The sequence below is a fragment of the Schistocerca serialis genome, chromosome 1 (genome assembly GCF_023864345.2).
Source record: "Schistocerca serialis cubense isolate TAMUIC-IGC-003099 chromosome 1, iqSchSeri2.2, whole genome shotgun sequence".
NCBI lineage: Eukaryota > Metazoa > Arthropoda > Insecta > Orthoptera > Acrididae > Schistocerca > Schistocerca serialis.
The window spans coordinates 67,694,351-67,713,443 of record NC_064638.1 but is presented as its reverse complement, the minus strand read 5'-3'; the positions used below and the strand labels follow the sequence as shown (position 1 = coordinate 67,713,443).

Sequence of the window (19,093 nt, the reverse complement as noted above, 5' to 3'; positions counted from 1 at the left end):
TGGCCGTTGGTACCGTCGCCGAAGCGGACATGGAAGGAACTCCTATTCCTGAGGTACGACGCAATGAGCCTGACATGCGGCGTCGGTACCCCCAGTACGAATAATTTGTAGAGGAGGCTCTCACGCCTCACACAGTCAAAGGCATTGGAGACATCGAGAAGCGCTTCCCTGAGCACTCACGACGCTCCAAGGTACACATCGCGTTCTCAGCAAGGCGTAGGAGCTGATGTGTGCTGTGTCCGCGCAGGAAACCAAATTGCTCAGGCGAGATTAGATCTGCCTCTACATGCTGCAGTAATCTCTTTATGTACAGCCTCTTGAAGACCTCGGAGATGTCTGGGTGGAGACTGATTTGCCTATAATTTTGGGGGAACCTGTGTCCTTTTCCCTGTTTCGGTATGCAATCACCTCTGCATGCTTTCATGGAGCAAGGAAGTTGCCTGTCTGTTCGTGTTAAAAATTTGTATGTGGAGCCGGAGGGCATTAGGAGATAGATGTTTTAGGATTATGTTGTCAAGTTTGTCGTTTCCACCGGCGTTCTTTGGAGTTCGGAGACTGATCTGCGCTTCGACCACCTCTTATGTTATCGTTTCTATTTCGTCTTCATACTGGACTTCAAGGAAGGCCATGAGCCTTTGTTGCCTTAGATGTACGTGTTCCTCGTCCATGGGATCGTGGACAGAGGAACGGAGTTGTCCGCGAAGGCGTCTGCCAAGGCACTGGCTTTGGCGTCAGATTCGCAGACACTTCATCGGCGACATTTAAAGGGGGAATGCGCTGGCCTTTCTTCAGGAAGTACTTTGTCATACTCCAGGCAGTACCATCGTCTATTCGGAGGGAGGCTATCTCCCCCGCTCATTGTGGATTTCTCGTCAATTGTCATTCCCGGAATACCCGGGTTTTGTGCGCAATCTCTTTAGTTATTTATGGGGTAGCTGTCGCGAGATGTCCTTTATGATGACCTCTGGGGGACGCAGCGACCAGAGCCTGTCCCCTGTAGAGCTATCTCGGTGAAACTCTTGATCGCCTCGTCTATGCCGCGACTTCGACGTCAGGGACAATATCAAGTGACCCTTCCATGTTTTACCTCAACTATTCCCAATCTACTTCACCCAGTGGCCGTCTATGGCTTGCCGTTCACTCGCCTATCACTTTTAGATAGAAAAACACCTGGAGGTTGTCAGACGACAGCGCAACTTGCGTGGTTGCTGTGACGCGGTTTCTCACTGTTCATAGGAGTGCCGTGTCAAGGGCATCCGCTCGTCCGCCATTCGTAGGGTATGTTGTGGGGTCGTAAAGTCCCAGTACAATACCATTGTGCCTCCTAACTGCAGTCGGCGTCCACTGTTCGTGATACTGGAGTTCCAGTTGGTATGCCTGATACATAACTAAGCTATGTATGAGTTACGGCTGCAGTGGATCGTACTCGAGGAACGAAAACTCTTACTTTGCAGACGCGTGAGTAACATCCAGACTGCAAGAAGCTATGAGTGTCATCCAGAAATATAGTTTCCATATATTTCTAAAAAAAGAAAACGGATTTACGTGAAAAATTGTATTGGCTACAGATATAGCAATTTTGAGTTATTTTTTGACATAATCACTGCTGGAAAGAGGCAATTGTCATATCTTGGGAGCAACATTTATATTTCCGCGTCGTAGATGCCTGCCATTTTGAAATGAAACCTGCATATGGCAGTCGTCTTCAGCTTTCATTTTAATGCTGATCGGAGGATACGAATTTCCTGGACACTGTTTGATCAAACAGCTCCCCGCCTAACTTCTCCAGAACAGTTTTGTTGCGAGCCGTATGTTGACGGTCGTTACCACGGGTCAGCGCAACACATGCAATGAGTAGTGCGATTCTCGTGTTGTAAATGGACCGTCGTAATTTCCGCAGTGTTGCGCAGTAACGGTCGGTGATCATTGTTTCAACTCTTGGCAGGTTGTCGGTGAGCCGAATGCCCTTGCTGTCCCAGGACACTGTCCACATTACTTTCTGCGCCAACACAGTTGTTCTGAACTATGTCTTGGCCAGAGGTCCACTGCAACGCCAATACATCGGCTAGGGTCCGCTCAGGATAAGGCGCTCAATGCACAGTGACTGATTTTCGTCCAGAGCGCTTGTTCAAAAGGGAGTGACAGAATCGAGTGCACGCCCTGCAATCTTTCTCAAACGATTTTAAGAAATTGTTCGCCAAAAAAAAAAAAAATATCATTTTTGCGATACTTGTAGTTTTGTATGTCAGGTTCATGATGATGTGCCCATCATTTCGTTAATGGTCATAATTATTGTGGTATTTACATGGAAATAACACACTGCGCGAGATTCCAAAAAGATTTGCACTGAAAAATCGGAGTCGCTGTGATTTGGTGCATATTACCTAATATGTTCCTGCGTATGAAAGTTAGCTAACATATCGAATTTTTCTTTAGACTTAAGTGGAGATCTCTATCCATCACCAATCTCGAAAAATTGATCTGATGTCGCACACTCTTCTGGAACCGCGCTGCGCCAGTGATAAAGCCAGAGTGAAATATCCACAGCATTCCTTAGATTACATAAACGGTTTGAGCTATTGAAATGAGGTTTTGGCAAATCATAGCATGCAAAGAGGAGAGTATTTTGCAATATTGTTATTATAAAAAACTTCATTATCTGCCATGTTATTCGACTAACTGCAGACTTTTTCGATGAAAACGTAATTTGTAGAGGCTATTGACAGCTAGTGAAACGAGAAATGCTATGGGTTTTGGGACAAGGTAAGTGAATGCACTACACGATTATTTTGTACTGAGGATGCGCTTTTTCATGAGCTGCTGACCTTACTTTTCCTCAGTTCTTCGCTTAATAAAACACTGTTCCAGAATTCTCTCACAATTACTTCTGCTCAACGTGTTAATGAGGTGACAGTGTGTAAACTCCGCTGTGTTTTGGTAAAAGAAGAAGATTTTAACGTGGCAACAGAGAAATGTGTAGGTTTTACTCAAGACGCTGCTATAAAGTAATGAATGGTTAACAAGCCAAGCGAATATAAATCCCAGCATTTTCAGCGGAATTCTCTTTAGACACTAAACAAAGCAGAGGTGAGAGATCTTTTTGAATAGTCACCATGCACGTGTGGGTGTGGAAGAGCTCCACTACTACTTACAAAAATGTGAGCGTAGGCTTCAGTTTAGAACGGCACTTCCCGCCCAGCCTTTCCCATCACCGTATGCCCGCCACTCCGACCAATACTGCTCTCCCCACGCATGTCCTGCCGATTGCGCATCTGCCGGCCACGGTATTGTGCGCGGACTCTACTGTTTAGATTCCGGTGCAAAGTGAGCAACCGACAATGAATTTCTATCGGCGAAATATTTCATGTGTTTAGAAATTTTATCACAACTGGAACCTCGCAGTCGGCAGAAGAAAAAATAAGAGCAGCCATTTTCAGACACTGCTGCAGCGTTACTGATAACAGTCTGAGAGACTTGTTCGGTCGTGATGTGATTGTTACAAATTCTGTATCGTCCCAGCGCTATATTTCCGGATAAAAACGGTTATTTAAATATAGGGCAACTTTATTTCTGGATGGCCCTCGCACAAGTCCCGAATCGTATTGATTGTTTAGAATTACTGAAATGTTATCAGCGAGAAAAAAGCATTGTAATTAAAAAAATTGGATAATACTGTTTTTTCATTGCTATACAAAAAATACGTGAATAATGAAACCTTGTTTTTCTTTTGATTAGTCCTAAGCTATTCATTGGGTCCAGCGTGGAACGTATTATTTGCTGAATGAGTATGTTTCGGTAACAGTGTCATTTCAGTACACTGCCCCAATAAAATAAATGACGCACCAGAAGGGTTGGAGGAAACAAAATAAAACTTCACAGATTGGGAGGTTATGTGATGTTATTTCAATGATCACAAATCGAGTCAAATTTATAAAGAACTTCTTGGCAATATAAGCTCACTTGTCAGTATGAAGTTGAACTCATCCTGGAATGGATGCGTGCACTGATTCGGTGGCAAAGGGTTTCGTAAAGCCATTGTATCCACTCCTGAGGCAAGCTGGTCCACAACTGTTGTAACAGGTGCATGATATCGTGGACGTACAGGCCCTGAGACGATCCCAGCGCATGTTCTATCGGAGAGCAGTCTGGGGGGTCTAGCTGCCCCCAAGTGTTCAACATCACAGAGAGGCGTGCCATGTGTGGAAGGGCATTGTCATGTTGAAAAATGATGCCACGATACTGTCTCATGAGAGGTAACACATGAAGGCATAGGATGTCCGTGACACACCTTGCCGGCCAGGGTGGCCGAGCGGTTCTAGGCGCTTCAGTCTGGTGCCGTGCGACCGCTACGGTCGCAGGTTCGAATCCTGCCTCGGGCATGGATGTGTGTGATGTCCTTAGGTTAGTTAGGTTTAAGTAGTTCTACGTTCTAGGGGGCTGATGACCTCAGATGTTAAGTTCCATAGTGCTCAGAGCCATTTTTTTTGACACACCTTCCTTCGAACACTACAAGTCGCGACGTGAAGTCATACCCAACGGCTCCCCACACGATGACACCATTAGTAACACCACAGTGACTGCAAAACATTGGAAGCATGGGACCTCTCCACAGGTCACAGCCGTACTCGCCGACCGTGGCCATCTAGGATAATGCAGAACCACGAATTGTCGCTGAACACGTTGAGATGTCATTCACCACCAGTCCTTGCTTCCCGGTCTCGTCGTCACTCCAGACGCAGCCGTGTGTGTTTTGGGGTTAACAGCAGCCTACACGTGGAACGGTAATTCCTTAGACCGACTGTTGCTAGTCTTTGGCCAATGGCACAGGTGACATAAAATGTTGTAGGATTACGTGTTCTCCGATAGCAGGCACGGGTTTGAAGGTGTTACGATGTGCATGGTACACAGTATGGCAATCGTGTCTTGTGGTGATCAGATGTTGTCTAGCAGAACCTTTACGAGCATGCCTGCCCTCAGGTCGCCCTGTGTCCCGACATCGGGCCGCTGTCACATCCGACTGTCCCACAAATCAGAATATTGCACAATTCCAACAGTCAGCCAAATGGAAACCCACAATGAGGCTCCTTATAAAGTCTGTGAGATGCTGATAATTCTGTCTTGCACGTGTACAGGGCATCTCTGTGTTATCCCCAGTAATCACTCGACATCTGTCGCTGTCCGCGACCCTTTTACTCCCTACCAAGCCTTGTAACAACGCTAAACACGAATAACACTAAAGAACTGGCGTGGCTGCTCGGGCCAGTCGGTGTGGCCGAGCGCTTCTAGGCGCTTCAATCTGGAACCGCGCGACCGCTATGGTCGCAGGTTCGAATCGTGCGTCGGGCTGGATGTGTGTGGTGTCCTTAGGTTAGTTAGGTTTAAATAGTTCGAAGTCTAGGGGACCGATGACCTCAGATGTTAAGTCCCACAGTGCTCAGAGCCGTGGCTGCTCTACCTGTCACAGAGGATTACACTTCCTTTAACCATCTACTTACCAGCCGATGGTGTGTACATGTACAAGTTCGAGGGTACATTGGCATCCGAGCATGTCTTTTGGCAGGCAGTGAAGTTACGTTAAGTGCAGACCATCTCTAGTTAGTGTTATATTCGGACAGCGATTAAAGATTTGGACTGCCTGTTGTGTTGGATGCAACTGTGTACCCTAGGATTGGTTGGCTGTGAAAGTAGTGGGCGATACCGATAACCTTGTCCGAGACGGTTCTACAGTCGCTGTGTTCGTTGATGATGCCACCGTTTAGAAGCTTCCAGTGGCACTGTTTCTTAAGTAACTAGATAATTTGGATGTTTCTGAGTGTGTCTTGCAATTAGTTTGACACCTGTTTATTGCTCACAATGCTATATCGTGTTTATTTTTTTCTAAGGCTTTGCATAGGAGCTCCCGGACAGAATATTTGCTGATGTATAGAGATGGTGTTATACGCATGCAGGGAAAATGGCGCCACGGAGAGAAATTAAGCTTCTTTGCTTATTTCAACACCATACACGTAATCAAAACTCCAGAACATCGACTGTAGATTTGATTTTGTTTGTATTTTTACTTAAGAAGATGAATTTTCAAATCCACCTATAAATCGAGCCTAAGTCTTCCTTCTTTTAGTATTAATTAACTTTTACCCGCGGCTGCGCTTGCATATCAGAAGTTTTGGTATGATGATTGGTAGTGAGTAAGAAAGCTACACCGTGCAATAACATCAGCTGCCCTCGCGTGTCTGTCCGGGTAAGCGTAGCTCTCCCCCGTCCCAAGCTGTCGCATCGCACGCTGCGTCGGCACGCGCAGCGTCGCTGCCGATCAGTGTTCACAGAGGGTCTTGGGCAGGAGCGCGTGTCGTTGCATCGTGCAATTAAAGTAGATGTACGTTACACAACGTATACGTAATGCAACAAATATTGTGGAAGTATGGATTAAACATACTGAGGACTATAGTTTAAGCATTGTATCGATTACCGTCAATCATACCGCGTAGCAAATATCAACCAATAAAAGCATTTTCAAAAATATGATAAAAAATCGAGTCAGAGAGTAAATTTGCGGAATATTCTTGAAATCAATTAAGTCTCTTGTATCACACACTTTTTACAATAGCATATTTGTTCTCCCTCGTGGTTCAAGCTATCACCATAACAAATATCAGTGAGATCGGTTCAGCAACATTGACGCCAAAACTCAAGACAGTGTTACTTTCGCATTTATAATATTAGTGTTGATAAAACTTTCAATAACGATATATTTTTCTCCGTGATCTGATTTTGTTGAATTAAAGGCTTCTCAGATCCCCAAACTATGCTCGAGTTACCTGCGAAAACCGTACGAAAATTCGTCTATCAGTTTTGGAGAAGCATATTCAGGAAGACAGACACAACAGTTTTACAGATTTATTATTAGTATAGATTAGTAATTTGCTTATAGGCTCTTGATATAAATGGGTACGCTTATGGACTTTGTTCCTTTTTGTTACAGATAAAGCAGTTCGAAAAACTGGAATGCGTGGAGGAGAGAAGAAAGCTCGCCCGTGAAATTTACGACAATTTCATTATGAAGGAGTTGCTCGCCCACTCGCATGTGAGTAGCGCACTTTCTGCCTGCGCTATATATACCCTCTTTTTGTGTTCTTTTACGTGTTGTAATGTACCTATCTGTGCGCACTCCACCCTCCAGTGACACATACTGTAGTTTGCTGTGAAGCAATGTTTGCCCCTAAAACAAAAGCCAGCCGCCGTCGAGCAGTGGTCGTGATGCTTTTTGTAGGAGATGCCCTCCCCATCACCATAGCTTCATCCGTGTTCATACTTCCCATACATTCTGATTGTATGTGTTAATGACAATTAAACACAACACTGTAGTCATACTTCTTGTGGTGCCCACTTTAAGAACCTGTTTAATGCAGTAACGGATTTTTTCCAGTATCCGTTACGGGTTGGTAATTCACATTACTTACATTTGTTACATACAGATAGAGCGCTTAAGTGAGGCATATTACAATACAATAAAAGGAAGGGTGCGGCAGCTGCAAAAATCTAATTCAAGTACATCATAATCGGATATATATCCACAAAATTAATCTCTTTGGAAGCAGAAATAAAATGATGGTAGTTTTCTTGTTGTTGTTCTTCCTCTTCAGCTTTAGTCATTTTCCAGCTACTGCTAATTGAACGTCTCTTCCACATCCTTCCAACCCACTCTAGTTCCAGCAGTTCTTGTAATGCTATTAAGCCTTCTCACAATACTTGTTTTGTGCTAGATTTAAAAACAGAAATAACAACTTCGTCTTTTGTGTTTGAACGAAAACAGCCAACATTTTCTCATCACACATTGAAATTTATAATAATATAGCCATTATGTTAATGAAATTTTCAGGGTCATTTCCCCGGTTTTCTTTATTTATTGATTGGAGACAAACTCCAACTCGAGTAAGTTATTTTTTTCATTAGTAGGCAGCCATGTCCGAACAAACACACACACACACACACAAATATATATATATATATATATATATATATATATATATATATATATATATAGATAGGGTGTTACAAAAAGATACGGCCAAACTTTGAGGAAACATTCCTCGCACACAAAGAAAGAAAATGTTATGTGGACATGTGTCCGGAAACGCTTGCTTCCCATGTTAGAACTCATTGTATTACTTCTCTTCAAATCACATTAATCATGGAATGGAAACACACAGCAACAGAACGTACCAGCGTGACTTGAAACACTTTGTTACAGGAAATATTCAAAATGTCCTCCGTTAGCGAGGATACATGCATCCACCCTCCGTCGCATGGGATCCCTGATGCGCTGATGCAGCCCTGTAGAAGGGGTATTGTATCACAACCGTCTACAATACGAGCACGAAGAGTCTCTACATTTGGAACCGGGGTTGCGTAGACAAGAGCTTTCAAATGCCCCCATAAATGAAAGTTAAGAGGGTTGAGGTCAGGAGAGCGTGGAGGCCATGGAATTGGTCCGCCTCTACCAATCCATTGGTCACCGAATCTGTTGTTGAGAAGCGTACGGACACTTCTACTGAAATGTGCAGAAGCTCCATCGTGCGTGAACCACATGTTGTGTCGTACTTGTAAAGGCACATGTTCTAGCAGCACAGGTAGAGTATCCCGTATGAAATCGTGATAACGTGCTCCATTGAGCGTAGGTGGAAGAACATGGGGCCCAATCAAGACATCACCAACAATGCCTGCCCAAACGTTCACAGAAAATCTGTGTTGATGACGTGATTGCACAATTGCGTGCGGATTCTCGTCAGCCCACACATGTTGATTGTGAAAATTTACAATTTGACCACGTTGGAATGAAGCCTCATCCGTAAAGAGGACATTTGCACTGAAATGAGGATTGACACATTGTTGGATGAACCATTCGCAGAAGTGTACCCGTGGAGGCCAATCAGCTGCTGATAGTGCCTGCACACGCTGTACATGGTACGGAAACAACTGGTTCTCCCGTAGCACTTCCATACAGTGACGTGGTCAACGTTACCTTGTACAGCAGAAACTTCTCTGACGCTCACATTACGGTTATCGTCAACTGCACGAAGAATTGCCTCGTCCATTGCAGGTGTCCTCGTCGTTCTAGGTCTTCCCCAGTCGCGAGTCATAGGCTGGAATGTTCCGTGCTCCCTAAGACTCCGATCAATTGCTTCGAACGTCTTCCTGTCGGGACACCTTCGTTCTGGAAATCTGTCTCGATGCAAATGTACCGCGCCACGGCTATTGGCCCGTGCTAATCCATACATCAAATGGGCATCTGCCAACTCCGCATTTGTAAACATTGCACTGACTGCAAAACCACGTTCGTGATGAACACTAACCTGTTGATGCTACGTACTGATGTGCTTGATGCTAGTACTGTAGAGCAATGAGTCGCATGTCATCACAAGCACCGAAGTCAACATTACCTACCTTCAATTGGGCCAACTGGCGGTGAATCGAGGAATTGAAACACTTTTACTGTGCTGCTACGGTACATCATACCATTACATACCGGTACCATTACTGCTACAAAAGGGGCTCAATATGGCGCCCGTCAGTGTCCGGGATTGCATTCTGCACAGCAGAACGAAGCATGTCCGTAGGTATATGCTGCGCTTCAGATCAGTCCATGTGTGAATGTTCCCCCGGTAAACCCTGTCCTTCCCGTAGCTCCACAACCAGAAATCACAGGGAGTGAGATCAAGTGATCGTGCCGGCCAAGCATTTGAAAACGGTCGGCTGATAATTCGATGGTTTCCTAATGTGTTTCGGAGAAGCAGCTGAACTTTACGATCAATGTTCTGTGGGGCCCCATCTTGCACGAAAACTGTTGAGTTCAATGCGTCTCTCTCCTGTACGGCGGGTATGACATACTGACGAAGCACATTGCAGTTACACTGCTCAGTCACACTGCACGTCTTTGATCCTTGAGCACCAACCTGTTCAAAACAGAATGGGCCAATGATGAATATAGCCGTGAAGCCGCACCATACGGTGACACGTTCACCATACAGAGGAACTGCATGAACAGTGACTGGATGTGAAGATCCCCACACTCGGCGATTCTGTGTGTTCACCTCACCCGTCAGAGAAAAATGAGCTTCGTCTGTTCATAGGATGGTCCAGGGCCAGCCCTCGTCGACTTCAGTCCTTTCAAGAAAGTGCAGAGCGAAGTCAACACGTCGTTGTGCGTCCTGTGATGCAAGCTACTGTACGGTATAGATCTTGTACGGATACCGTTTGAGAATTGTTCCAAACACCATCCGTACAATGGACCGCGGGATGTTCAACTGTCGTGACACAGTATGCGCACTGCCTGACGATCAGGAATCGCGCCAAGCGTTGTCTGCCATAACAACAGCGATCTCATCAACCACCTGTGTTGCAAACGGTCGTCAGTCACTTCCCGGAGCGACGCCCAGTTCTCCAATTGATTCGAACTTCATCATGCTCCGCACAGCAGGTGAAGAAAGAGGACCCTTCCTTAATCCTTTCAGCCAGCGGTATTCTGGAAATGCAGCTGCAGTATTATTATTGTTTTGATAATAGAGCTTCACCAATAATACTCTGCTCCATTTGTCTAAGCTCCTACTGATACGCTAACAAGTGCACTGCGACTGGTAAGGTGTGTGAAACTATGAGTTACGATGACTGATCACGGCATTGGTGGCAATAGTTGGAACTGGACGGTGGCGCTGTGACGCATGGAAATCATGCAGCCCATACTCTGGACATTAATACTACCAAGTTCGATACGCGTACGGTAACTAGCTTCCGTGTTATAACTTGTTAAATAGGGAAAGTTTAATTATGACCACGCGGTCCTCTAGCACTCAGCCATTCTCTGTTAATAAAGTTCCTTCAACAATAGTATATAAATAACTGATATATGGACCAATAATGCTTTATGATGAATCTAGAGCCATTTCCGTTATGCTACTACGTAAAGATCGCCAACCATTTGGAAGCATCTGCAGGCAATAGTTTTCAGCTGACGTTGCTTAAAAAATAAGGTGTTGAGAAATTTAAACGCCGTAAATCGATACATCTGATGCAATCCTAACAAAAATAATGTACTGCTCTGTCTCATTTGCAGGATTACTCCAAAGAGGCAGTTGCTCATGTACAGAAGTATTTAATGAAAAACGAGGTTCCTGTTAATTTATTTGAGGTAAGTATTTACTTAAGAATTCAATTTGTTTGAAAATTTTTCCGTGTAATATTCATTAGAAGCTCTACGAAATTTATTTTCTTTTCCTTACAGCCATACATAGAAGAAATCTTTAACCATCTACGAGGTGAACCCTTCAAGAAGTTTTTAGAAAGGTAAGCTTCTAGTCAAGTTATTTTCGATACCACACGTAAATTATTGAAGGCTGCAAAATATTTTCTTGTAAGTCAACTAATCGGCCGAACTATTTGTGGCACAACCTGACTAAAAGAAGGGATCGCTCGAAAGGACCCATTGACATAAAGGGAACGTCAGTTTGGTAATTGATGGAGGTGTGTGGTGGGGGGGAGGATGGGAGCGAAAATTGTAGGGAGACGAGAGTTCAAATTGATGTACGTCGCAGTAGTTATGTAGAGATGAAGTGCGTTGTGCAGGAGAGAATACGGGGGTGGGGATAAAAATATAGAAACATCGAAAACACATTATCTTGACTAAACGGATTAGGAATTCCGTTGACATTCAAGACAGCTTCCAGTCGTCTCGGAAAGGATAAATACAGGTCCTACATGTTTTTGGAGGGGTTGTTATACCATTCTTCTTGGAAATTATTGGCAAATTCCGGTAACGACGATGAAGATGGGTAGCAATTACTCAGCCTTCTTTCCGAAGTAGAGCACAAAGGCACAATAATATTGAGATCTGGTAACTGTGGTGTCCAGGGAAGGTACGACAATTTATTTATCCCCGTGCTCAAAAAAATCCAGCCCTGGACGATGCGAGTTGTGTGAACAGAGGTATTGTCGTCTTGGAACACTGGATCACCGTTGTATAACAAACAATGTGCCATGAGATTGACATGTTGAGCCAGAATGGTCACATATCCTTGGCAGTATTGCGATCTTCCACATTACCATGGAGACCTTGGAGTACCATGATATGGCTGTGCAAATCACCACCGAACCTGCCATGTTTCACTTTTGGAACGTAAGCTTGGTCAGAAGTTGGAAGCAATATGAAACAACGCTCATCTGACCAAGTCACTTTCTTTCATCGCTCCATAGTCGAAGATTAAGAGGAGAAGAAGGTAAAATTAATCAAAGATGAAATTTTTCGCCACCAGTTAGTTCTCTAGCATGTCCGTAATATTATCGCCAATTTTCAGAATTCAATTCGTGCTACAAATGTTGTAAAAGCCATCTTGTTTCAACCAACGCGCAGCCTACGCCCCCATTTCTACGCGAATCTGTCCATGTTTGCGGTATTTTATTATTTCCCGCTATTAGAGACGACATCTATGGAGTATAGAAGGCTGTGAGCCTATTAACGATTCGATTAGTTACGATTTATCAAAGAAATGCACACACAGTGGGACACACAATCTAAACGAAAGCTTTAACAACCTCATTTAGAAGAGACACCCAAAGAGAAAATTTTGCTTATCTCATATTGTCAAAATTTTCTTGTGCGATGCTTGTCTAGTGTTCAGTTATGGTAACACTGGAAGAATCATGACCCTTACGAGACTAGGATTTGCGCAGGTTGCTTCTCTGAAAACCTACTGAAGAAGATTGATGATACGCGTGTTGCTGGTTCTGAAATGCCAGTGAAGGATATCGCCAAAAGGGCGCGACATAAGGTTCAGACTAGAAGAAAACAACTACGTGAAGACGAAAAAGACCAAATGCATGGTTAGGACCAATGTTAACGTACTAGTTTCTGGCATAAATGTTAGTTCAATCTTTTTCTGCAGTTCCTGCAACTTTCGTTTTCCAGTGTCTAAGGTCCGGCCGATGTGACCGAGCGGTTCTAGGCGCTTCAGTCTGGAGCCGCGTGACCGCTACGGTCACAGGTTCGAATCCTGCCGCGGTTATGGGTGTGTGTGATGTCCTTAGGTTAGTTAGGTTTAAGTAGTTCTAAGTTCTAGGGGACTGATGACCTCAGATGTTAAGTCCCATAGTGCTCAGAGCCATTTGAACCAGTGTCTAAGGAAAACCATTCCAGATAAAAAGGTGAAATTTGCTACTGGTGTATATAACTGTTCGTGGCACAAAGTTCTTCAAAGTGCGTAACTGTAAAATTTATTGACATTATTGTGAAATAAAAATTGCTAAGTAAAAAAGAAAAATGCCAGAGTTCCAAGACTGATATTAAAAAACTGGTACGCAGATTTGTTTGTCTGATTATTAGGTTGGTGCTTAAGTTCGTCGCGTTTTCTTTTCTTTTTATGTATACTGATTGCCATGGGTTTATTTATCGATTGCAATTTTTTATTGGTAGTTCAGTGTTGCCATTTGAATTTACGTATTGTCATCTTGTCATCTGGAGCTAGGGAGTGAAGCTGTGAATGCTAGAAAATGGAGTCCCAAGAGGAGAAATCTGAACGTTTCCGACATTTTCTTCTGTTTGAGTTCAGCAGCGGAGGCAACTACAAACATGTGCGCCGTGTACGGAGATAATGCCGTTGGACAGAGCACGACAAGAAAATGTATTTCTTGTTTTAAGGAATATCATTTTGACATTAGCGACACTCTGCGTTTAGGAAGGCCTACGGTGATTGATGAAGATCGTTTAAATGTTTTAAACCACAATGACCCACGTCAGCGTACTGGAGAACTGGCAAATGCGATGAACTGTGATCATTCCACCATCGTGCGACATTTGCATGCGGTGGAGAAGGTTCAAAAATCGGGTCCACGGATACACAGCATGGTGCCAAGAGCACGAAAATCAGCGGGTGCCCATATGTGCGTCTTTGCTTATACGTCATCAGTTGGCTCGTGAATAACGCCGACCATTCCTATCCTGTATCGTTACTACTGGTGACGAAAAATGGTGTCTTTATGCTAACTTAAGGGAAAGAAAGGAGCGGATGTGCCCAACCAAATAGCAACACCCTTTACAAAGACCTGCGCGCATCCACAAAAGATTATGTTATGCATCTGGTGGAATAGTGATGGCGTGGTGTACTATGAATTGCTTCCCCGAGGTGTAACCGTCACTGCTGACATTTATTGTCAACAACTGTGACGTCTTGCAGGCGCAGTCGAAGAACAACGACCAGGAAGACTGCATGAAGCGATGGTTACAACATGATAGCCCCCGCCCGCTTTCTGCTTGACACAAAAAACGCCATACGGGAGTTGGGTTGGGAAGTCAGTCCGCACCCACTTCATTCAACTGATTTTGCGCCCTCAGATTTTCATCTTTTGCGCTATGTATCGAACGTCCTTCAAGGAACTTCGTTTCCGGATGAAAATGCGCTCCAAACGGGGCTCGACGAGTTCTTCGCTTCAAAACCACGTGATTTTTTTAAGTCGCGGATTCGAAAAGTTACCACTGCGTTGGCATACTGTTATAAATAGTGAACGAGAATATATTATTGATGACGAAAGTGTCTGTTACGTGTATCTATTGTGCTACGAGCATAATGCGCCAACCTAATACTAAGAATATCCTACCACATTTTGAAGTTAATAGGCAAAGTAACCTTTGAGAGTTCCTCTTGTGGCGGTAAGTGTTCTAAAAGTGTCCATCAACGTCTGGATCAAAATATTTGACAAAAAATAGAAAAATTTCAGATCATAGGTAATAACGTAATGCCAACAACGTAACGAGCAAATTTTGATTCAATTATCTCTCAAACAGTAAATTTTATGTAATCTTATATGTACACATGTACTGTCTCATACATGGAATTTTGGAATTCAACATGCCCCGCAATTCCCTGATTATGAGGCTCCCGTCGTGTTGTTTTGGTGCTGACAAAGTTGGCGAGTGCGACGTTCAGTACTACAGTAATTTTTGCAGCTGTCGACCTCTTATTTTTCCTCACAATCCTCTTCAGTGAGCGCTCGTCACAGTCATTCAGCACACGTTTTCTTCCGCGTTGTGACTTAGCGCATGGTGTTTTTCCTCTTTCCCTGTACGCCTATCTTGGGTACGCAAGCGCCTACCATGAGCACAAACACTTCGCTCACGTTCTAATTCACTTAGCTCCGACATAATGCAGTCATTACTACACAGAGCATTGTTCTGACCACAATTGACACCTGCAACCGCCTGAGGACATTGGACATTGCAACAGCAGCAGCAATCCGTTACGGATTGTTTCCGCTCTTTACCAACTTTAACTACGAAACAATACAGTGCGTAATAGGCAATGCGAATGCGGTGTTGATTCTAGTGTGCTGCCTGCCTTGCGAGGAGGAGGCCGGGTTTCTTCACCCCGCACCGTTCCATCCCCGCAGCACTGTTTCAGTACGTGGTGATCGCCACCTCTCCTGCGAAAGGTGCCAATTTGTATTGTGCGTATAACAACAAGCAGAGGTCGCATTTACATAGAAGGAATAATTCCTGGACATTCCAGTGTTTTGCGCGTCAATCCCTAAGGGAAACAACACTCAAATCGGCAAAGAACACCAGTGTTCACTAGTTATGTTAACCGCGGAAAATATAAGTAGGGGGTGGAGCGTCTCTTTCGAAATGTGGTGGTGTTCCATGTTGGCACCAATGACGACTGTCGCCAGAGTTCTGAGGCCATCCTCAGCTCTTGCTGGACTGTGGCTGAAATGGTGAAGGCGTGCCTGACAAAAGAGGTGACACACCCAGAAGACATGGTCGGATGTCAATCTAATGTCGTACACGTATGCATCATCGACAGTCATGTAGATGACGAGGGTTAACAATTCTCTGTGACTCGTAGACTGGCCACCAGAGTGCATTAGTTTTGTTCGTGTGTAGTGTTTGTTACCGGGCGTGGTAGGATGGTATATAAGGAGCATGAATAGCGTCAGATGTCCAGTTATCACTATGAAGGACACGGAGGTGCTGTGTACTCGTGTGAGGCAGCGTTATCAGCACTTGTCAGAGTTCGAAAGGGGCCTCATTGGTGAGTCTCCAGATTTGTGGGGCATTCTGATGTGACAGTGGCCTAGTGTTGGACACATGGCGATGTGAGGGCAGGAATATCTCAAGGTACCGCTGGACCACGTCTGGCCACCACAAGGAAGGATAACCGTATTGTGCATCAAGCACCTACAAATCCGTGCGTGCCATCCGACAAGATGTAGCAGACTCCCTAGCAGCAGTCGGACTAGGGAATTAGCATCCCACGCGTAGGCTGCTGTTAACACCATAACACAAACGCCTGTGTTTGGATGGACTGATGATGACTCTCACTGTCTTCAGCGATGAACTGACGTTCTGCACTATCCCAGGTGATCATCATCGGCGAGTATGGCCATGACCTAGGAGAGAAGTCCCATTGTTCCATAAGTTTGGAGAAGCACAGCGGTGTTACTCCAAGCGTCATGATGTATGGAGTCATTGAGTGTGACTATAGCGGCTAGTAGTGTTCGAAGGAACCCTGAAGGCACAACGCTACATCACTGACATACTGTGTCGTCGTGTGTTACCTCTCAAGTGACAGTATTGTGGTTTCATTTTTCCACGGGACAGTGTTCTTCCACACATTGCACGTGTCTCTGTGAACTGTTTGTATGATGCTAAGATATTCCCTTGGCCAGCAAGGTCCCAGATCCGTCCCTAGTAGAACGTGCGTGGGACCAGCTCTGGCGTCAACTCTGCCCCTGTGCCAGTGTCCGGTATGTGGCAACGTCGAAAGCTTCGAGAGGTCGAAACATCTCTGACATTCCAGGGAGAAAATCTTTGGGGAGAAATAGCAGCCGCGCGGGATTGGCCGAGCGGTCTAAGGCGCTGCAGTAATGGACTGTGCGGCTGGTCCCGGCGGAGGTTAGAGTCCTCCCTCGGGCATGGGTGTGTGTGTTTGTCCTTAGGATAATTTAGGTTAAGTAGTGTATAAGCTTAGGGACTGATGACCTCAGTTAAGTCCCATAAAATTTCACATTTGAACATTTGAGAAATAGCAGAAACTTGCAGTGCGCTCTTGACGTTGTAACGGCGTGGAAGCTCTGTAAATTCGCTCTATGCAATAAAACGATTCGTGCATAACCGTGTCTTACATAATTCTACAGCGGTCTTAGTTCCCTACTTCCACAGTACATCAGTGGTCAGTTACACCAGTTGTGGGCCGGCTTGCCTCAGGGGAGGATACCATGGGTCCGATAAGTTGGCTCATACTACCGAATTCTTTGTAAATTTGACTCGATAGTGTAATCACTGAAATAACGTGACATAGCCTCTCACCTCGCGGAAGTTTCATTTAAACAAGAAGCTCTTTTGATACTGCAGCAATCTCGGTTTCAGATTTCTTGACGTGTGTAGTAAGATAGAGAATTGTATGGCTCCCTTAACAGATCAGGGATGTAATACTAGCGACACCCAGTGAGGTACAGTACACTGCAGAGCGAAAAGTGGATCTCCTTAATTTGCAATGGGGAATATTAATGTCGTTGCCGGACAGAAAAAGAAATTGTAAACCTAAGAAACTGGAAAATTTAAATTTCAGATTAATTTCTTTTGCATCGTAGCAGCGGTAGCAGAAGTGGGCGATTGGCGCCAAACATTGTAAGACTAACGGACGTTTATTAGTCATGGGGCAGTGTAGAGCATGCAGTCTCCACCCGTGCTTTTTAAAAACATGGTGACAGCTTGACACACACACGCGTCAGTTTCAGCGCCGCTAATCGGATCCCGTCGCTACGCGCAATCAATGTCTGTTTGAAATTATGAAAGGACTGGTTCGGCTTTGAGGGAAAAGACTAGCAGCTATGCTGTGCGAGTTGCCACATAAAGGAGACTGCGCTTCGCAAAATCGACAGCATTTGATTTCGTGCACAATGGAAAATTCCGGTCTTTACAATGTATTTTGAACGTAAAGTTCTGTAATTTTTTTTTTTAATCTCAAATGTTCCCGTTTCTAGTTGCCGCCGTTCTCGGCATTCCGGGTAAGACCCCAGAATTATTCTCCCTTATTAATGGCAGAAACTTGCACGCAACAGTTGCAATAAGGTTCATTAAAACCAGAAGTCAACTGCAGGAATAGTCTAAATTACTGATGGACCACATGACAGTACCGGACAGATACGTGACGAAAGTCATGACTTACTGCTAGTATTTCGTCGGACCTCCTTTCGCCGTGATAGTGCAGCAACTCGACGTGGCTTGGACTCAAGTCGTTCGAAGTCCCCTGCAGAAGCAGTGACCCATGCTGCCTCTATCGCCGTATATAACTGCGAAAGTGTTGCCGGTGCAGGATTTTGTGGACTAACTGACCTCTCGATTATTTCCCATAAAGAGGTCACAGCATCGATGACCTCAGCCGTAAATAGAAATATTAAAAAAAGTAGGAAGATTTTTCTGTTTAGCAAAAGCGACAAAAAGCAGATTTCATAGTGCTTGACAGCTCAACACAAAAGTGTTACCTGAAGTACAGATAGTGTTGAGGATCAGCGGACAAAGTTCAAAACCATCGTACAATATGCATTAGATGAGTACGTGCCAAGCAAGATCGTAAGAGATGGAAAAGAGCCACCGTGGTAAAACAACCAAGTTAGAAAACTGCTGCGGAAGCAAAGGGAACTTCACAGCAAACATAAACATAGCCAAAGCCTTGCAGACAAACAAAAATTACACGAAGCAAAATGTAGTGTGAGGAGGGCTATGCGAGAGGCGTTCAATGAATTTGAAAGTAAAGTTCTATGTACTGACTTGGCAGAAAATCCTAAGAAATGTTGGACTTATGTCAAAGCGGTAGGTGGGTCAAAACAAAATGTGCAAACACTCTGTGACCAAAATGGTACTGAAACAGAGGATGACAGACTAAAGGCCGAAATACTAAATGTCTTTTTCCAAAGCTGTTTCACAGAGGAAGACTGCACTGTAGCTCCTTCTCTAGATTGTCGCACAGATGACAAAATGGTAGGTATCGAAATAGATGACAGAGTGATAGAAAAACAATTAAAATCGCTCAAAAGAGGAAAGGCCGCTGGA

General features: G+C 44.5%; 1 protein-coding gene across 1 annotated transcript in view; it reads left to right on the top strand.

Annotated features, from left to right (window-relative positions):
* The window catches only part of LOC126469052 (G protein-coupled receptor kinase 1), a 388,775-nt gene that overhangs the window by 316,233 nt on the left and 53,449 nt on the right, over window positions 1–19,093 (top strand). The window contains exons 4-6 of the mRNA XM_050096672.1: window positions 6,980–7,081; window positions 11,108–11,182; window positions 11,276–11,337. Coding sequence (XP_049952629.1) covers window positions 6,980–7,081; window positions 11,108–11,182; window positions 11,276–11,337 — 239 coding nt within the window. The remainder of the gene's footprint in view (window positions 1–6,979; window positions 7,082–11,107; window positions 11,183–11,275; window positions 11,338–19,093) is intronic.